The sequence below is a fragment of the Misgurnus anguillicaudatus genome, chromosome 17, assembly GCF_027580225.2.
Source record: "Misgurnus anguillicaudatus chromosome 17, ASM2758022v2, whole genome shotgun sequence".
Taxonomy (NCBI): domain Eukaryota; kingdom Metazoa; phylum Chordata; class Actinopteri; order Cypriniformes; family Cobitidae; genus Misgurnus; species Misgurnus anguillicaudatus.
The window spans coordinates 26,253,437-26,275,091 of NC_073353.2; the positions used below are offsets into that span (position 1 = coordinate 26,253,437).

A 21,655-nucleotide genomic window follows, 5' to 3' on the forward strand; every position below is an offset into this window, starting at 1 on the left:
ACCCCAACCCTAACCAAACCCTAAAATCAGAGGGACATGATGAGTAAAAAACAATGGTCTAGAAACAGCTAATCTTGGTTGTAAGCTTAAATTTAAAACAAACTATAATCTTATTTCTGAAATCTGATTGGTTGATTGAAATGTTGTTCCAGGGTCAACATAATGTTGCCCTGAGGACATCAACCACTTGGCAAAATCAGGAGAGCCGATTGGCTGCAAGTGTGTTTTGGTACTCGGTTTGACTCCCTTTCCAAAGCGTTTTTCAAAAAACGTGCACCCCGCCTTTAAAATACTAGAACTGGTAGCATAATTTAACAAACTTTGCTAACTGCCTCTGTCAAACCAGAAGAGAGAAAACCACAGTGCACCGAGTTGGAGACATCAAACACTTCCTTACAACCACAAGATCCACTAAGCTGCAAGGTACAATGAAACAACAATATAAAACAATATGTGAAAATGATTGATGTTTTACTTCTGTTTGAAATAATATGACACATTTTCAACACAGTCATTCCAACATTAATCTGGAACTCATGAAAACAATGTCTGGCCAGGACACCATTGATATTTCATCATCTATTTATGATCCACTATATATGCACTTGTTAGGAATGGTTGGCAGTTAGAAGAGATGGAGCTTGGCTTAGTTTTTCCTATCTTGATGGCTGTTTTCATGTAAGTTGGTTTAATCTTTTTTTGTTTTTGCTTTGTCTATGCTTAACTATGCATTCACTGTAAAATATATATATAGCAGATTAATTATCAAACAATTTGATAGATTTGATTAATAGTCCAGGAATAGTCCATTTTCTTAAAAGAAAAATCCAGATAATTTACTCACCACCATGTCATCCAAAATGTTGATGGCTTTCTTTGTTCAGTCGAGAAGAAATTATGTTTTTTGAGGAAAACATTGCAGGATTTTTCTCATTTTAATGGACTTTAATAGACACCAACAATTAATACTTAACTCAACACTTAACAGTTTTTTCAACGGAGTTTCAAAGGACTATAAACAATCCCAAACGAGGCATAAGGGTCTTATCTAGCAAAATGATTGTCACTTCCGACAACAAAAACAACAAATATACACTTCTAAACCACAACCTCTCCTCCAGATCCGGTCCAGTGCGACCTCATGCAAATGCGTAGTGACGTAGGGAGGTCACGTGTTACATATATAAAACGCACATTTGTGGTCCATTTTAAACAAAAAACTGATACAAAGACATTAATTAGTATCATTCCACATAAAACAACGTCGGAACGGTCCTCTTTCAACACATTTGTAAACACTGGGGCGGAGTTTCGCGTTCGTCCTCTGTGACCTCTTGACGTCATGATGTATTGCGTGAGGTCACGCTGACGCTTTCAGGACCGGATCTAGACGAGAAATTGTGGTTTAAAACTGTATATTTGTTATTTTTATTGTCAAAAATGACAATCGTTTTGCTAGATAAGACCGTAATGCCTCGTTTGGGATTGTTTAGTCCTTTGAAACTCCGTTGAAAAAAACTGTTAAGTGTTAAGTGTTGGTGTCTATTAAAGTCCATTAAAATGAGAAAAATCCTGCAATGTTTTCCTCAAAAAACATAATTTCTTCTCGACTGAACAAAGAAAGACATCAACATTTTGGATGACATGGTGGTGAGTAAATTATCTGGATTTTTCTTTTAAGAAAATTGACTATTCCTTTAACAAACTACCTTTATAACATTAGATTAAACTGTCATGTGGCTGGTTGTGACATTGGCTGTCATGAGGCCATTATAATTGTGTCTGACCACTTTTTTTACCAGTGATACAAATTGAACTTGTCATTAAAACATCATTAAGCGTTAATACTCTGTCAAGTAGTTTTATAACAACATTATAAATATTTTTCTTGACCTCAACATAGGTACAAATTAAAATTGTCAGTAAAATGTCATTAAGTGTTATTACTCTGTAATTTTATAACAGTGTCATGAATATTCTTCAGTTCATATTTTTTTTGTTTCATCCAGGTGTTAGAGAAATAAAGTCAATCATCCAATAATAATAGTAATACTAATTAAAATTTATAAAATTATATTTTATTGCATTTGAAGACAGGTTCACCTAAAATTAAATAAAAACAGTACAATGGTGGGTTAAGCCATGCAGAGTTTGGTTCATATTGCTGCAAAAAAGTTAATTTAATGTCAATTAAATGTAAATTATTTACCTTTTTTGTTCGTTTTTTCTTCTATGACAGAAAATTTCAGAAGTTCTTTTAGTTGTTTTATGATGCCTTAAAGATTTATGATAAGTTAGGTTTTCTTGGTAAGTTGTCATGACAAGTTATGATGTATTGCTTTATGTATAGTTGCCATAACACAGACAAACAATGTCATCTTTGCATTAAAAAATGACATAATTGAAAAAATGACACTTGTCATAAATATGCATAAAATCTCCTTCATGTTTATGAAACGTGTCATGTCATGATTATGAAGGTGTCATGTCAGTCTTATGAACACTCCTTCAAGTAAAGTGTTACCCAAGAATGTTTTGGTTAAACAAGTAATTTTACATTTAAAGAGTAAACTAATTTGATTAGGCTAAACAAGTAGTTGTACTGGTACTGGGGACCAACAAAGCACTATGTGACGTTCCTCAATGCATTTTTAACATGTTCGAGAATATTTTCTTGCCTACTTTAAGAATGAGAGCAAATTTACAATGCCTAAAATGACTGCTTCTGTATCATGAGAAGAGCGCTGCACGATTTGGAGTCTCTATCAAAATCTTCACTAGTGATTCACACTGATGATGACTACATAAGGAAACCCAGACAGACAACCAAAACGCAGGAAACTCTGTAAGCTGTTCTGACAGATTGAAAGATCTGGCGGATGCAGAGGAGTTTTTCGACTCCAACAGGGGGCAGCTATCATTGCAACAAAATGTAAGAAGCTTTCCCAACAAATAAACTTAGCGGGAATTCTGTTAGTCATGCACTGGTGTCAGATCTATGCTGTGCATGTTTGGGGTTTTAGGAGACTGCTATTTTTTTAAATACTAGATAAAACATAAGTTATTTTGAAAGTTTATTAAAATATATATATATATATATATATATATATATATATATATATATATATATATATATATATATATATATATATATATTAATAAATATACATTCTGAAAAAAGAAAGGTTATATTTTGTTATATAACAGCAAGGACCATGCACCTCCAAATTACTCCATTACTGCATTGTCATGTAACTTGAATAGAAAAAGACTGATGTAACAAATAAACAGGACCTTTTCAGTCAATGTGATTACCCCAAATTACATTTCAAAGAAAATGATTTACCAAACCATTAGGCATGCAGAAATAGGCAAAAAATAAAAGACGCTGACGCTTGAGGCATCTGATAGGCTCTAATAATTTACCACACCAATGAAATTGTACATGACGTTTAACATGTACTGTTGTATACACAGACTTGGTTAGTATTCACTTTAGTGACAACCGATTCTTCAAACCCGTGGCTCCTAACATAACCCTAGCACTAAATAAAAGTCCTGCAGCATTTATGCTTGAACCACATCCAGACTAAATCATTTTTCCTGCTCTAATTATACAATAATGAAAAATCAGTGGAATGCATTAAATTCTTGTCAAATTTCTAAAACTGAGAGCACAACAGTGCATTCTTATTGGTAGCCGAAAGCAATACTAAATCAGGCGATGTGATTTCACAAAGTAAGATGTGATCCTCCTGGATCAACATTTATTGTTGGTCTTGGATCAACGTTTTAATCAAAGATACCTCAACTTACCCTTAACTCAAACCCTAACCATCTTTAATACCCTTAAATTAGTGTTAAATAATAGTGTGAGCCCCTAACCCAATAACAAACATAAACCCTAATCCTGCAATCTGATTGGTTAATAAAAATGTTGATCCAGGATCACATCCTACTTGGTGAAATCATGTTCACCAAATCAAATTAGCCAAATTGCTTAAAGGTATAGCGGAAGATTTCCGTTTTCCGGGTGGATCATCAAGACTATTGGTCATCCCAGATGTCAATCATTCTGATTATATGTTAACGTATAACCGTCGTACGTGCTCGCCTCTAGGTTCGCTTGCTGCATATGCGCACTTTCACGTGTATCTGTGTTGTGCTACGGTTTCAACCATTCATTGAAGCTTGCGTTCTCGCTGTGTTTTTTTTTTCAAAATGTCTGAGGGTCGCAAGAGAAAAAGTGTCTACGAATTGTATGACAAGAAGAGAAAGGACTATAAAGAAAGAAACAAGACCAGAGTGTTTATGGGAGACTATTTCACACACTGGCGTGAGCTAAAAGGACAGGTTGAGCTTCCCACGCGAAGGTTCTACTGGAAAGGTGCATTTTGTCATGCTATTTGGAGAATCCATTTAAAATCACTGCTAGTAAAAGTTGATGTAAGCTATGATTAGCGATGCTAGCCCTGGCACAAGTCACGAACCGCACAGACACGGTAAACATGCCGACAGAAACTTGTAAGCGAAGAGAAGAACTGAGCTTCTGCATGCTCTCTCTCTCTCTCTCTCTCTCTCTCTCTCTCTCTCTCTCTCTCTCTCTGTCTCGTGCACGCGTTTAACAGGCGTTCCCTCTCGGGAGGAGGGAGGGAGAGTGTTGCGTGTATATCGAGGGGCGGTTCTTTTAAATAATTCGGGAAAATCTTCCGCTATACCTATAATAAACAAATGAAGAGTTTCGTTGCAAAACGAGATAAATCCATTTTTTAACATTTTTGTCAAAACATGTTTAATATTATGTTATCATGTTATTATTTTGTTTTATGGTGCTACTTAGCTGTATTTTTTATGTTATGAAGGTTTAAATCAAAACAAACCAACTGCAGTTGCATTGAAATTAATTGGAATGCACAACCTAAAACGAGATTTCTGAACAATTAAAAAAACGGTGGTTATCTCGTTTTGCAACGAAACTCTTCAAATATGCCAGGTATAGAAGACTTTATAAATGATGGATATTTTGCAAGCACTTTGGCCTGATTACAACATTTGTGACCCTGGACCAAATCATTAGGGTCAATTTTAAATTAAGATGTATACATCATCTGAATGCTGAATAAATAATGTATTGTTTGATGGACAACATTTGGCTGAGATACAACTATTTGAAAATCTGGAATTTGAAGGTGCAAAAAAATCTAAATATTAAGAAAATTGTCTGAAAAGTTGTCCAAATAAAATTTTAGATATATTTACATTTGGAAATTTCCAAAATATCTTTATTGAACATGATTTTTACATAATATCCAAATTATTTTTTGCATAAAAGAAAAATCAATCATGCTGGCCCATACAATGAATTTTTGGATATTGCTACAAATGAAAAGTTTGGTTACAAAACGCAATAAACGCCTTTTTTTAAATGAGTTACAGCCAAAATCAGTGTTGTATCAGATCAGTACTGAAAAGTAAATTCTTAATTTTACGCAAAATCCGATATCCGCTATGTTATTCTGAAATCTTTTCTCCTTTTTTCCCAAAACACGATAAGCGCCACTCCTCCTCCTCTGCAGAATGCAATAAATCCGCTCAACAGCGCACCATTCCACGCATTGTAAACAACAATGGCGGTGCGTTGAATGCACACAGAGTCCTAGTTTTCCTCATCTACTTTGTACTTCATAATTAACAAACAAACAAAAACAAAATAAAACTTTTGATGGAATTGAAACCTGTGGTGGTTTTCTGCGGCGGGCAAGAAACGTAAGCCATCAAAATCTAATAATTTACGCGAGAGGAACTCCGACAAAGGAAAAATGCCGGCTGTTGCTTGTTCTCCTGACAGCATCAAGCTTCTGTCATGCTAACACATTGACTTTCTATTATTTTTCTCAAAGTCAACAAAAATCGAGCAGGACCAAAACATTTTACAGTCGATCGCTGTCAACAAAGTTTAGCCACGACGTCCCAAGGCTGACAGCAGCAATGACAATGTTCTTAATATGACAGAGTAAGTGTTTTGTGTATACCACTAGTCAACTAAATGAATATAACATGGCAAAGATGAATGCACATTTATATATTGATTCAATAAATTTATAGCATTTTGAAAAAAACAAACTTTTCATGAATTTTTAGCATTTTGTGGAAAAATCATCAGTTTTTATAATAAATCTTTGAAAATCAAATTATGAATTTGAATTTTTTATGTTTTTGTAACCTAAAGATGCTATGTGAAAGTTTGCAACAGAAAATAGTGGTTAGAAAACACGTTTTTACCGAAATTAGTCAAAAAGGATTTATTGCGTTTTGGAACCAAACTCTTCAAATATACCCGTACTATGGTCAGGTCCAGGGTCACATTTATGTTTCTGCAGCATATCAAATCTAAAGCTAAGCACAAACACACCCATACAATCCCAGAATCAACACATGGAAACATTTGCAATCCATTCCAATATGGTTCATTATCCGAGCTCAACTCATACTCTCAGGAAAAGCAGATCCCTTGATATAAATCCATGTCCCAGAACAAGCAAAATCACAACGTGAAAAACAAGAGCAGTGTGCCAGATAATGACTGTAGCTCATACTCGCTCATGTGACCAAGACTCTAGAGTCTGTGAGATGTGTGTTAGGTGAAACAGAAACAGGTTCAGCTGCATCCTCCTCATCCCATACACCGGCCCAGGACATGGACACTGCAGAGAAAGTAGTGCTGGGAACCTGGGGCCTTACAAACTACTATATGATTTATTAAGGCTGCCTGAAACACATTGTTACAAGCTGTGTAAGAATAAGTCAATTTAATAGGTAAAAAAGCATGAGCACCCCTTTATAGGTTTCGTGTAATTATGCCCTATATGCTGTCTATGTTAATGCAATGCAGATGCCTGACAAAAATATGAATGCATCAGAGAGCTTTACAAATGATTCACAAGTCATTTATCATTGAAATTAGACTGTTTACATGACTAAGCAGCAATAACTGCAGATGAAATCAATTTGACCTTTTAAAATATAGAAATCTTAAGACCGCAGATTTATGTCTTCTGGAAACTTTGGCAGTAGGCTACTTGAAACTGCAGCATAAACATGCTACAGTAAGTGCCAACTTACTGAATTACAGCCAAACGATATTAAATCATGTTATCAGAAATTAAATCTTGTAATAAATTACAGTCAATATTTAAGTACACTACTCTAACTAGAAAGCTATGTGTAATGTACTTGTAAAACCATGAAAAGAATCATTATAATCCATGCTGTTGTAAACCAGTATTAAAGGGATAGTTCACCCAAAAAATGAAGATTCTGTCATCATTAACTCACAGTCATGTTGTTACAAATTAGGGATGGGACGATAACCGGTTTCACGATTAACCACAATAAAATCCTGTCAGTTTGACGTAGGCGCGCACGTGCAACATAGTTTTTTGCATAAGAAGGCATTTACAAAGGCATAATATATTGTATTCATTCACGGTAAACTTATTAGACAGATTTAATTTTCTTTACCACAGAAATAATTTCAGGGACATGAAATATAAAATTGTTACTTTCAAAAATAAAACTTGTTTAAATGTTTTCAGTGTGTGTATCAGTTCTTTTTGAACATTTCCATCTCATTTGAACAAAACCATGATAATATTGATAACCGTGATAACTTCTCATCCCTATTACAAACCTACATGTGTAACCAAACCGATCAGAAGCCCCGTTGACATCCATAGGAATAAAGAATACTATGGAAGTCAATGGTGCTTCTGATTTAAACATTCCTTAAAATATCTTCCTTTGTGTTCATCAGAACAAAGAAATTTTTACAGGTTTGTAACAACATGAGGGTGAGTAATGAAGACAGAATTTTCATTTTTAAAGTGAACTATACCTTTACCCTATGAAACTATTAAATAATGCATTAAAGTCAGGTCAGAAAAAAATGTCAAAATATCTAATAGGTGTCACTGAGACAAGTTTCAAAAAGTCCCACAAAGGTACATATTGGTATATAGAGAGGTTATAAGTACATCAAAGATACGTATTGGTACCAATAATATACATATCTGTAGCTAATGGTACATTTTAAAGGGGACTGCCATAGTAAGGGCTGGAGTACATATTTTGACCATTTGTAGTTACTTCATTTTAAAAAATTATTAAAAATACAAAAAAACTAAATTTTATATGTGGAGAAATATTGTTAGAATCAAATTTAAAGTTAATAAATAATTATAAATAATAAAATAATAAAGTAAGTTATTACAAGAGTTTGATTTCTCTCAACAAATTGGGACTGAAGTCCACCCAACAAAAATTACACACAACACAGCACAAAGTCTGTAGTTAATATGCTGTAGTTTGCCTTTTTTGCCAAATAATTTTGTCAAATAAACACCTTAAAGGCGGGGTGCATGATTTTTAAAAAACACACTTGTAGCCAATCAGCAGTAAGGGGCGTGTCTACTAACCAACATCTTTGCCTGGGTTGCGTATGTGTGGGGTGGGTCTATCATTAGAAGGTCCAGATTCTATTGGGGTAGGGGCGTGTTTGTTTAGGTCAGGGGTGTCCAAAGTCGGTCCTGGAGGGCCTGTGTCCTGCAGAGTTTAGCTAAAACTTCCCTCAACACATCTGCCTCAAAGTATCTAGTCTGCCTAGTAAGACCTTGATTAGCTGGATCAGGTGTGTTTGATTAGGGTTGGAATAAAACTCTGCAGAGACACCGGCTCTTCAGGAGCAGGAGTGGACACCCCTGGATTAGGTGATTTCAAATGTCAACATTGACTTTTTAGAGATCATGCATCCCGCCTTTAACCAAGCTGTGTTTTCTTTGTACTCTACTCGTTATGTTTTGATGGTTCAATCTAACCTGAGGGGCACTTTTCTTCCACTATTGTACACTAAAGTAAGGCTTAGTTAAAAGCCTTTCAATACAGAATATGATCTCTCATGTTGCACTTAAAGAAGATGTGACCCGGCCTGTGAAAACCCATCCAAAAGCATTATTTTTGTAATGATTGTTTTTTTATACAAAATTATCCTACATATATAAAAAAACATTATGTAAAAATATAACTGATATTTGCAATATCAACTGACTAAGGTCATGTCAAAGTTCGTAATTAAAGTGAAATCAGTGAGTGAAATCAAATTTTAATGCTCCTAATCTCAAAATTAGATGACTCTAGTCTGGATTTCACAGACAGGGTCATATATTTGCATCCAGTCTATTAACTGGTTTATTGGAGATTCACACACAATTATATCCTTCACATATCAAATACAGATTCCTTTACTTTGTTTAACCCTTAAACAGAGATGGACACTGGTACATACAGCATTTACAGTGTCCTCTGAGGGGATAAGGGCTAATGCTACCTTTCCAGGGCAGCTGGCCAAGAGCAATTAAACTTTGCCTGTCTCACTGTGTTGTGTGGCGCTGCACCATGAAGCCACACAAGCAACTTAATGGTAGCTTTATGTAAATCTACACTGCGTCTAATGTGTTGCAGAGGCCCTGTGGTCCATCTCAGTTTTAATTTGACTGCTGTATATGTAAAAAAAATCCATTTATAGGCACAGAGAGAAACATAAAACATATCTATTAAAAAAAATTCTATTCATATTATTGCATTTATTTGAAAAGTCAAAAGTTGTTCTACAATTTCTTTTATACCAAAATAGTAATTCTAGTAAAAAAGCTGGCGATTTTACTTTGGTTACAACAAATTTGGTTTTAAGATACAAAATTACCAAAGCAAAGTTTTGTTATGTTGACTCAGCAAGGATCAAATTTTTGTTGTTGTTGTTGTCATCTTTATATCAAAACTCTTATAAACTGTACACTGTTAAAAATTGTAAATATTTACCACAGCTGTCAATTGGGCAGTACCCTTTAAAAAGGTCCTAATATGTAGCATTTAGGTAGATATATGTATACACTTCCCTTAAAAGTTTGTAAACATTGCAACGTCTCCGGGTGGGTGAGGCTTAGCTGGAGGCAAAAAGAGCCGTGGAGGCAATGTTGACAAGTGTAAGCAAGCACGTTTTAGGGGAGATTTATTAAACATGGATGCAGAAGAAGGTTAGGAACTGTCCGAATATGTACAGTCACTGATTCTGCGGGACCATGACAGCTATTTTTGTAAATGAACTCTTGCAATTTGAACCAGGTTTTGGATATTTCCTAGACAGCATATGAAATACTTTCGGGTGGTTTGGGGAATTTGTCAAGCTGGGATAACTATGCTTAGCAATGTGGATTATTTTAAGAGACCATTTAAAGGATGGCACACACATCTATCGCTGTATGTTTGTTTAACATTTAAGGACTTTTCACCTATAAAACAGAAACTTGCTGATTTGTACTAGATAAAACCAACACACCAGTACATATGCACAGATTATTTTACCCGATATGAAGTGTGTACTGCAAACACGAGCATTATTCATGATCGTCTCCTTCCAGTTTGTACGCCGTATTGCATTCAACCACAATTGTCTTCTTGATTTCTGTGATGGAATGTCTGCCGGGATCCGGAAAAATTTATTTTTGAACCAAAAGTGCTGTTCCTTCTATTCTGGCAGCCAAAAACACAACAAGATGACATTTTAAAGTCAAAACCTCAAACTTTTAGCGCGCCGGCTGAGTTCCTACTTATTTTTTGCCTCCAGCTAGAGCGGTGACGTCACAGTGACGTGGGCGATTAAGGGGTCTATATGTACCCTTGACATGCTAATATGTACCTGTGAGATACAAAGCCGGTTTACTTTTTAAAAGGGTACAGCCCCAGTGACAGACAAGATGATCTATACACATGTTGAGGGAAGTGTGTATAGATCTATACACACGTTTGACATCTCCAATTCACCTAACCTGCATGTTTTAAGACTGTGGGAGGAAACCGTAGGACCCGGAGCAAACCCATGCTGCTGACACAGGTCAGGTAGAACATGCAAACTCCTGACAGAAAGACCTCCTGAGGCGACAATGCTACCCACTGAGCCATTGTGCACATGTGTACATTTTAATCTAGAAACATTTTTATTAACCAGCACGCAAGAAGTAGAGAGCCAATGCGGATAAAAAACATCCAGGAGTTGGGATTGTGGGAGTTGTTCAGCATGATCAGGATTCATATGCCACTCTGCCAGCTGGGCTTCACCAATCACAATCTTCTGCTCGCTGTCTACAATGTTTTCTGTCTTGTAAAGTTTAGAGTACAACTTACAGAGTTACAATTGAATCATTCAGCCACAGAACTGATTGACCAAGATTATGTCATTATATAATTCAGTCAAATGCGTCCAACAAGACAGTAACTCATTTTACCATTGAGGTACAACTGGGATTACTGTATGCAAAGACCACATGGCTAAACCGGGTCATTAGCCTTTTGTTCAAGCTGTTTTCAGCAGATGACCTCATACAATTTCTACTTTTCACATTAACAAATGAGTACACCCATGCTAGACACAGTATAAGCAAAAGACAAACAATTCATAAAATATATAAATGGGAGAAATCTGTAAAGAAGACAACGATCTTAAAAGCATCAACTGCTCTGTTTTTTTCTAAAACATCAGTTAGACCAACATGAAAAAATACAGTTGATTCTAGCTATAGAAACTAAATAGCACCTGCTTATGGGCTTTAACAACCTGGTCACCAAGTAAACTGACTAAGTCTACCCTTATGACATCACTTACCATTAAAGAACATAGAAAACCAGGAAAATAACCCTAAATCCAGCTAAGACCAGCATAAGCTGTTGAGCTGGTTTTAGCTGGTCTCCCAGCTTGTTTTTTGCTGGTATTGCTGGTGTAGCAAGCTGGTCTAGCTGTGTTTTGGTCACTTTTTAAGCTGGTCATGCTGGAAGACCAGCTGATCCACCAGCTTGGCGAGCTTTGCCAGGCTGGGAGGACCAGCTTAGACCAGCTCCTGCCACCTTAAACCAGCTAAAACCAGCTACCAGCTTATGCTGGTCTTTGCTGAATTTTTCATTAGGGAATATACATGGGATCAGACAAAAGTAACATTGTAAAAGTGAAAAGTTGGATCAACTTTAAAAATTATTTCTATTGGTAAAAAAATGCAAGTTTATTCACTTCAGATGAAAAAATATTAAGTTGAATAAACTTACCAATTAAATTTGGCCAACTTTTCACTTTTTACAGTACACTAGGCCAGTGGTTCTAAAACTTTTTTAGGGTGCGGCCCCCCTTGTGTACGGCGCATACCTTCGTGGCCAGAGCCGGCCCTAGACCTTTGGGGGCCCTAAGCAAAATTTGGTCGGGGGCCCCTTTGACCGTTTTAAGTAAGGCCTAAAGAAAAGCAATGACTACCTTATGACTATACTGCACATATTATATCTACTATGTTATTTTTTTTAAATGTGTCTAATAAATTATGTTTTAATTATTCTATGTATACTGTATGTTAAAGGGATACTTCACCGATTTAGCATTCAGCTTTGTATCTGTAGAAACCCGGCAGTATTACTGAATGACCATGTTTCCCTCGCTCATTTCCCCCTGAGAGGAGAGATATCTGCATTTTGGTTCTGCAAAAAAGTCCTCCGATGATGCAAAAATCGTCATATTACATCATCGGAGGACTTTTTTGCAGAACCCAAATGCAGATATCTCTCCTCTCAGGCGGAAATGAGCGAGGGAAACATGGTCATTCAGTAATACTGCCGGGTTTCTACAGATACAAAGCTGAATGCTAAATTGGTAAAGTATCCCTTTAATGTTCTTTTTTACATTGCTGGTCCTGAGTACGTATTTCGTTCTTATGTGGCAACATGTAGCCTACAGAATGACAATAAAAGACCTTGGGGTGGTCCCGGACAGGGAATATCTTAAGACAGGACTCTGCCTTAGTTTAATTAGAAAACATAACTAATTTTAACAAAAATGCCTTACTAAAACATTATTTGTGTGGATTTTGAGGCAAAACAAAGGGCACTGGTGTATTTTAAGATATGTCAGTGCAAGCTTTTTTCAGTTTGGACAGCTCTTAGCCTACTTTTATTTTAGTCTAGGACTAGTTTAATTCCTGTCAGGGAAACTGCCCCCTTGAGTTCTTGATTTGAGTTCCATGTTTGATGTCTAACAGAAAAATATGATACCACTGACTGAACTGAATGGCAGTACAGTGCAACAAACACACACTGATGAACTTGCTGAATAAAAAGACTGATAAAGTGACTTTCACTGACCATCAAAGAAACATTTTTAATTGACACCAGAGTTTAAGAGGCACAAACAACAGCCTATATATATAATTTAAATGAAATAGAGTAAATAGAATAACATTTAAATAAAATATTATAGAAAATAATGAATATAACACTTAAATGTTTACATTTTTCAAATAAACAAAATTAACAATAATATCTAAAACACCACAAACAAGGTTAATAGTACCTAACATTCGCTATAACAATATATTATCCCTTACTTAACTAGCATAACAAAAGTTAATAGGCTTGTTTGAGATGAGCTAAATCTGACAGAAACATAGGTTTGTGGATAATAATAACTAACTTGCAAATAATATTAATAATTGAAGATTAACAATTAACATTGCATTCATAACATTAATCTAACAAAGCTGGCTACTGTATGTCATATGCATTGCTATAGTTTAAATATTAAACACTGAACAGTGACATTATACACTTTTGCAAAGGCTAGCAGGTGGTTTAACAACGGTGCACTGTCTGGGCATGTACCACGCATATACGCATGAGTTTGTTTACTCTTACACATAAAACACTTTAAATTCAGACGTTTAACAATATAATTACACTAATGACATAAATATGTAGAAATGACAATGGCATACGTGAAATATAAGCGTAAAAGAAGTAATTAACACTTTAAACCGTTCAAATATTAATTATTAAGCTTAATAAACCAATTCACGTTATGATGGCAAATATAAGAAAGAGAAGTCAAACAGACCACAGTTTGGTCATTACCGAAGTCAAATAAGATCCACTTACTTCGCATTTACGCACAAACACATATAACATTAAAGAAATTGTGCTTAAAGCAACAGCAAAAGTTCGCGTCTGTATCAGAGATCCGGCTCAACTCAACTTTGCGTTCTGTGGGCGGGATTTTCGCCTGCACATAGATCGCGGGCACTGATTGGCTGCTGCGCTGTTTGCTGTGTGTCAATCAATCTCGGCAAGAAAGAGATCTTATTAGCGAACTTTCATAATAACTATAATAACAAGTAACAGCCTTTTTAACATTGCCATATTAATAAATAATGAATATTTATATTTATTTTATGTTACTTTTGATGAATGATTTTTTTTCAACCACTAGCTAAGTGACTTTAGGGGGCCCTCTGCTGGCCACGAGGCCCTTTGCAATTGCAAAGTTCGTTTAGTGGGTGGGCCGGCTCTGTTCGTGGCCCCCCCAAAGAAAATTTATGACAAAAAACTGTTCTAAAACTCAACTTTTAATTAAACAAAACATATTTAATGATAGAAAGTAGTGCTGTTGGTTAGTAGCCTAATTTCTATAGGTTTAATTGCACAGAATTCATAAAACTGGGGCCCCCCTGGCACCATCTCGCGGCCCCCCTGGGGGCCCCGGCCCCCAGTTTGAGAACCACTGCACTAGGCTAACCAGCAACAATTTTATATTCATAAGTTGCACCCACAAAGTATTTACAGCCTGCTGGTGGATCATATGAGAGCCACGTCCCGCATTCCTACTGATAGTTGCTAAACTGCATAACTGGACAATATTTTAGAATCACTCATATCACCCCAAAGGCCCAAATCTCACTGAAAATAAAGACTTCCAAACACGTTGTCACTGCAAAAGTGTGTCCGTGCAAACGCCCAGTAATTGAAAGTCTGATAGCATCCATACACTTACAAGCCCTCTATTTACTGGTGTCCCCTTTAACCTAGTCAAGAGCCCTAGATAGTGATTACTGATTATGCCCTCACCACATTCAACAAGACTTAACTCAACAGACTATAATGAAGTAGTCTGTCTAATAAGAGGAACGTAGAAAAGAAATAATAAAAGAGTGGAACAAAAAGAATAGTAAACTGTACTGTGATAGAGTATTTTGTATTAAAGGTCCCGTTCTTTCTGTGTCTTTGAAGCTTTAATTGTGTTTAAAGTGCACATTATAACATGTGTTCATGTTTCATGAGTAAAAAAACGCAATATTTTTCACACAATTTACTTATCTCTATACCGCCGTTTTCACTGTCCTAAAAACGTGCTGTCGTCTTCCTTGTTCTATGAAGTCCCTCCTTCAGAAATACGCAACGAGTTCTGATTGTGTAGCTTGTTTAGTGTGTTGTGATTCGAAAGCAGCTTAGCTTGCCGTTAGCTTAGCTGGCCACTGACGTATTCATGTGGGCGGAGTTTAGTCAAAAAACTGTTCTAGTGACGTCATTAAAGCAGGTAGTAGAGGGCTGTAGTCTAAACCGGCCGTTCGCTGTAGGCTTTAAAAGTTGAATTCTGTTAAAGAAAATATATCACCTGGCAGTGAGTTTTATAATTTTACAAGTATTATTTATGCTATTATAGCAACATTACATACTAACTGAAGTGGGATCAGAAAGGATGTGACCTTTAAAGATATTTATGTAGCATCAAGTTCAATTTACTAATGTTTGTGAACATATTATGATAGTATAACTAAATCTACACTGTGAAGTATTTATGTTGCATTTTAATAGCATGTGTATACAGTAAATAGCATTAAATGTAAGGACTGGCCATACAGAGTTTGTTTAAAGAGCACCTATTGTCCGAATCACGATTTTACATTTCCTTTGGTGTGTAAGTGTGTATTAGTACATGTTAACGATATGCAAAGGTACAAACCTCATAGTAAACAATGACGCGAGTTATCGTCTACAAAGTAAATCTCTTTTCTTGGACTACAACAAGCACACAGATTGTAGGCAACAGTTTACTTCCTGGGATTGGTGATGTAGACAAGACCGTCATCATCATAATTACTCCCGATTGGACTCACAGCCTGTAAGTTAACTCCTGTTAGCATTGCATTGTGAGCGAATCTTTCAAACATGGTAAGGAGGGTCACATTTCCAGCTGACGTCAGAGGTATTCAGGCCATGCAATCAAAATAATGTTTTTTTAACCATAATCCACACAAAAAAATTATTATACCAAATACACAAAAAAGCGTTGTTTCTTAACAATAAAATCAGTGCTCTTCTCTTTAAAGCTTTTTATCTCTGATGGCAAATCCAAGCACAGTACATCTGGCCACTAAACCTTTACCGGCATATCTACACTGGACATCACTATAGAAATAACGAATATTTGGATAGGAATCAGTTTGGTGGTCAAAACGAAAGGGGATCGATTACAGTACAAAAACAGGCCAGATTTGATATTGTAATTTTGTAGGTGTAAATCATGAAGTGCTATCCAGCCATTTGTAGGACGTGACTGTCAAGATTAGAGCCAACACATACTGTACATAGCAAGCCAAGGTATTAGCACCTTTCTTAACAAACCTGTGATTCTGAGCTATTTAAACTTCACACAGTCACCGTGTCATAAAAAGCACAGTAATCTGAAACAAGCCAAGTAATTATATTTCTACTGTGTTGCAGTGTTGTGTTCTAACCAGGCGTGACACAATAAAGCTACAAGTGATAAAAGCTATCTCTTCCACGTAAACCAGCCGTGACACGTAACAGGACATTTTGTCAGTCGATTGGTTCCTGTTTCTACAGCACTGCACCACATAGCCCCACCCAGCAAAATCTGATTGGCCAAAATGTGTCTGTGAAGTCTCAGCTCATAAAACCTGAGGGGCAACCTTCCGATTTCTCTGATGAAGCCAATACGGAAGTGATGATTTAAACTGCAATTCATTGACTGCCCACTAGAGGTTGGCTCCAAAAGGGAGTCAATTCCCATAGACCTCTATGTTAAAATGGCCAACTTTACAGTAGAAAATAATATGTATACAGCCTGGTACAAAAAGTGTTTTTGGTCTGTATAGCCAAATTTTTGTAATTTTGCACTTCATGACAACTGTGAGGAGGTTGAATTTTTTTGTAACTCATCCGTTTAAATGATATTAAGCCTTAAAGTTCTACATAATTAAGGGCGTGGCCACTTGAGTGAGGGTTGAACAGCCACTGCCGTCACTGGAGTGGTTTCAGCAACCATTCACCTCAGCTTCACCCACGTCCCACCTCTTTACCCATTTTCAGATATCCGTGAGTGATATCCGTGAGTGATATCCGGAAGATGGCGACGTCAGGCACAGCCTACTTTAAGCTTCAAAAACGATCTTCAGAAACCTATGGGTGACGTCACGGACACTACGTCCATCATTTTCTATGAGTCTATGATAATACCCCATATGATCATTTATTCTAGCATGTCCCAAAATGAGTTAAGATGTGCTGTTTGCCTGTGTGTACCTTTAAATGCAAATGAGCTACAGCTCCTCACTCCCTTTAGAAAAGAGACACTGAGTGCTTTCAGTTAAAATAGATCTGATTCATATGAATACAGTCTGAGACAATAGTACTGTATCTCCCTACTCAGATATGGCGGACAGCGTACAAATTTCTGAGGGAATAAAGTATGGTAATGCAGCACTGTCAGTCAGTGGCTTTGAGTGGGGCTTTATCAGTGTGACATCACATTAACAAGAGATCAAAAAAGGATGTCTAATGAGAATGCTTTGGTTTAATGGGGATTAAAAAAAGATGAATGGTGGATTTTTTTTCATTGTAGGGTTGTTAACGTTTCCCCTCACAGTCACATGTCTTGCAACATTAAAAAAACAATTAAAAACACCCTCTTTCAAAAATACTTGACATAGATATTGAACACATTATCTAAAACCTTAAAAAAAACTCTTTCTTTTTCTCTAAACAGGTATTGTTTCAGAATAGTGAAAACTTGATATCTTGGTATAGGCACCTTTTGTACTATTGCCTCCCTATGACACATCGCTTTTATTGTTTCCTAATCTTTGTAAGTCACTTTGGATAAAAGCGTCTGCTAAATGCCTAAATGTCGTAAAAGTGAATTTGCATAATAGGTGCCCTTTAACTGGTTGAGCATTGTCCTAGCAACACAACTGTTATAGGTTAGAACCACATACGGAAAAGAAAAAGTAAAGATACACCGTAAGTCACTTTGGATAAAAGTCTTCCAAATGTATAAATGTAAAAGTTTTATTGTCATGCCACGCAGTATTTTTGCTTTTAGCCAGGACAAACAGATTACTTATTGCTGAAGACTTGTTGCATCATGCCTGGTTAGGACACAATGTTAAACGAGCAACACAAGTACAAGTGCATGTAACCCATCCCACACTATTCTGCTACAGACCTCAGACCATCTGACAAGACAAGATAAGAGATCAGACTGAATGAAAAAATTGAAAAAAATCCACATCCAGTAAAAAAACTAATTATTTTTCAATATAAATCCACAGGTCCATAAAGCAAAAGTTATGTGAACTGTTTGCCTAAAGGAAGTTATTTATTGTTGCTTGTGTGACAAAGAGGTCTGGAAGATGGAAATGTATCTGTGTTCCAATCTTAGTTTCCTCTGTAGGCCATATTTTGTATTTTAAATGGAGAAAGTATTATCTGACAAACATAACATTTCTCTTATGAGTTATTACTGGGGCTCTTCAGTCCACCGTTGCTTAGTAGGTAGTCAAGTTTGGCTTTAAAGCAGCAGATGTGAGGAAGCTTTGATCAAGACTGGACGGCCATCTCAGATTCTACTGTAGACAATGAGACATTATGCATCCAAGAATAAACAGAGTTATAAACTAGAAGCACCAGATAAATGGACTGATGTATCATACTAATGACCATACACCCCTTAACAGTCTGTCTAATTGGTACAGCCTGAACTGACTGCGTGTGTGTGTATATGCGTGTGTGTTTGTGTTCTCTACAAAACAATGATCTAAAACTCATATGACAAACTAATTCTATAAATAAATGCCATCTGAGAATTTAATCCTGAACAGATTGTCTAGAAGTAGATTCACATAAAACTCAACAGCAATAACAACCATCTCTGGGTTTCTACAGATAAAGGTTCAGAATCCCTTCTCCTGCATCCCAGAGGAGAGCGTCCAACAATCCCACACAGAACCAACATGTGTTTACCTCAGTCCTAAAGAATCAGCAAACACAAACCTTCATGACAACCCACACCGCCAAGTGCAAGACTTCATCCCTGACAGGAAAACATTAGCCAACACAAGGCTATCAGAAAGTGCCATCTGCTGGAAAAGAAGGCAGCCATTGATAGCATGCTTTAAAACTGTGAAAAAAGCTATGCATTGCACCTTCCCTCTACTGAAAAACAGGATCAGTGCAATGTTACATACACGAAAGTGTCAGCTGATAAGACTGAGACGTGTTTCTATGCCGTGTTGAATGCATCGAAAAACTACTGCAGCGGCTGTTGGATAAACTACAGTGATTACAGTTCATGCGGCCCCTGCTGCAAGTTGTGTTACTAAAAATACATCTTGTGTGCCGTAGACTATAACCAGCAGGCCTCGGCAGCACTCTGCTCTCTTCATTAATGTTATGCTACTATAACCGTAATAGCCATGGTAAACTAATCAAACGGCTCACGCTTTGCTACTTCTAATCACAGGCAGAGTAAAAGAAATGATGGTTTCATTTCAATATGACGTGGCTGATACAAACAGACTTAAAGTCCTTAATTGTATTTTACAGTGTAGAAACCAAAACAGAATTTAATACATTTGTTGATTCACTTATACTGTATAGGCTATATGGGCTAATCATTTGTGTGATATTTCATTGCATTAAGAGATACGGTATATGTTTTATGTATTATGTTAGTGAGTCATATCAGTCAAGATGCCAATCATATTGCTGGCATTATTCTCCAACTGTTAGTCACTTGGGGAAGTTGGTAAAACAACAATTAGATCCTACAGTACCAACAACGCAATGCAAAAATAATGTTTTATTTTACATTATAGGTAATTACAAACCACAGTGTTAAAAATGAGCACCTGTGCATTAATCTACAACCGAGAAAGAATTATGTCATGTCAGCATAGGAAAATTGCTGTGATCTACTACGCTGCAGTGCCAACGTCTAAGGTAAAAGGTGTCAACACCAACTTAGGACTCCCACCCGTCCCCCAGCGCTTAGCACAGTTTTCCTTTGTGTCCATATTTGTCAACAGCTTTGTCGAAACAAAAATGCGCAAGTGTGCTCCGCAGACTGCCTCGTTGTGTTTTTTCAACCTCAGTGAAAGAAATTGTTAAACAACAGGACGGCTGTTACTGTAGATATGAGCAAACTAAACTGCAAGTAATTGGAAGATCACATACTGTAGCCATATAAAAGACATCTCATCTGTGCAGGTCATTGTACTATAAACGAGAATAAATGCTGCATGCCTGAGCCAGAGAGCAGCATCACTTTAAGTGATGCAGGACTGAGAAGATTGCTGCAGCATCCCTAAAATGAACCCATAAGCTCAATTCACACACACAGACACACGCACGGCCCAGGTGCAGGGGAGAAACACTGTCACGCCGCCTGCACCATTGCAAAACTACATACCTGTGGGATTCACTTTAAAAAAAGTTGAATGTTTAAGCCCTTGAATATCTCTATAATATGCCTGATTGGTTTTAACACAGAGCACAAGTTATCCCCTGCTTGCCTGCATTCACTGACTTGCAGCACAAATTTGACTGCAGATCAGCACAGAGTAAAGAGACGACGTGCAGGAAAATAAACGCAATGGCTCTTACCACTTGGGTTCTTGTTTTTCTTAAGACTCTTGCCACAAAGACACTGCAGCATATGCGTTCCTTTGCTGAAAATGTTCCAAAGAAACCACATTGATTTGGGCGAGGAGCGATCCAACAGCTTAGACACCCTGATAAAGAACAGATCCCCGGCGTTGCATAATAATAAGAACACAATGGGATGCACAGTTTTCCAACAGTATCATAGAAAAATATGTATTAGTATCCAAGCGTCTTCATGCAGAAGGGAAAATATTCTCTTTAGACTTGGCAAAACAAAGGTATTCTTCTCAGTAGCAAAGGTTGGTCGGTCATAAAAATAGACACTTTATGAATTGCATGTGCTGCAGATGCGTGCAGCAGCCCGTTATAAACTAACGTGAAAGACACGGCGGATCTTCCCGTTCCCTGTTAGTTCATCACTCAGATGAAGGGTGGATGTGCACAGCATCAGAAGCCTGGAGGGGATGCATCCCATTTAAAAGCAGCGAGAGCTCCGAGCAAAGCGCACATTTCCAGCATCAGGTCAATGTAAAACCTGCTGCTGCTGCTGATGTTGATGCTGCTGCTGGTGGTCAGTAATATCCATGAGCTTTCATCAATGTGAAAGCGCTGCGCGGTGGTGCTGATGCTGAGGACGCTCTTGCGGCTGGACTGCGGCTTGATGTTTCACCTGTGCATTACTGATCTCGTTTCCTCCTAAAAAGTATCTCGTATTCCTCTTTGCCTCGGATCTGTGTTGGACGGAGACGAGAAGGAGGAGGGGTTGAATTGAAAGATTGCCTTTCCATTACATAAAACACGTGGTTTGGGCTCCGTCATATCACTGACGCTTTCG

At 37.0% G+C, this 21,655-nt stretch overlaps 1 protein-coding gene across 1 annotated transcript in view; it reads right to left on the minus strand.

Annotated features, from left to right (window-relative positions):
- fgf14 (fibroblast growth factor 14) overlaps positions 1 to 21,655 on the minus strand; it is a 157,092-nt gene extending 135,437 nt beyond the window's left edge. The window contains exon 1 of the mRNA XM_055214694.2: positions 20,821 to 21,655. Coding sequence (XP_055070669.1) covers positions 20,821 to 20,911 — 91 coding nt within the window. The 5' untranslated portion in view covers positions 20,912 to 21,655. The remainder of the gene's footprint in view (positions 1 to 20,820) is intronic.